The 200-nt window shown below is 57.5% G+C and overlaps 1 protein-coding gene across 1 annotated transcript in view; it reads left to right on the top strand.

Moving 5' to 3' along the window:
• EMH_0048590 (uncharacterized protein) overlaps window positions 1-200 on the top strand; it is a gene marked incomplete at both ends in the record, with an annotated part of 1,820 nt that overhangs the window by 109 nt on the left and 1,511 nt on the right. The window contains one exon of the mRNA XM_013496418.1: window positions 1-180. Within this exon, the coding sequence (XP_013351872.1) occupies window positions 1-180 (180 nt within the window). The remainder of the gene's footprint in view (window positions 181-200) is intronic.

Consider the following 200-nt stretch of genomic DNA (forward strand, 5'->3'; position numbering starts at 1 on the left):
CAGATGCTGCTGCAGCAGCAGATGATGCAGCAGCAGCAGATGTTGCTGCAGCAGCAGATGATGCAGCAGCAGCAGATGTTGCTGCAGCAGCAGATGATGCAGCAGCAGCAGATGTTGCTGCAGCAGCAGATGCTGCAGCAGCAGATGCTGCAGCAGCAGCAGGTGCTGCTGCAGCAAGAGGTGCAGCAGTGCTTTGAGTG

Source organism: Eimeria mitis, genomic scaffold (genome assembly GCF_000499745.2).
Source record: "Eimeria mitis Houghton genomic scaffold, Emh_scaff2097, whole genome shotgun sequence".
Classification (NCBI taxonomy): Eukaryota; Apicomplexa; class Conoidasida; order Eucoccidiorida; family Eimeriidae; genus Eimeria; species Eimeria mitis.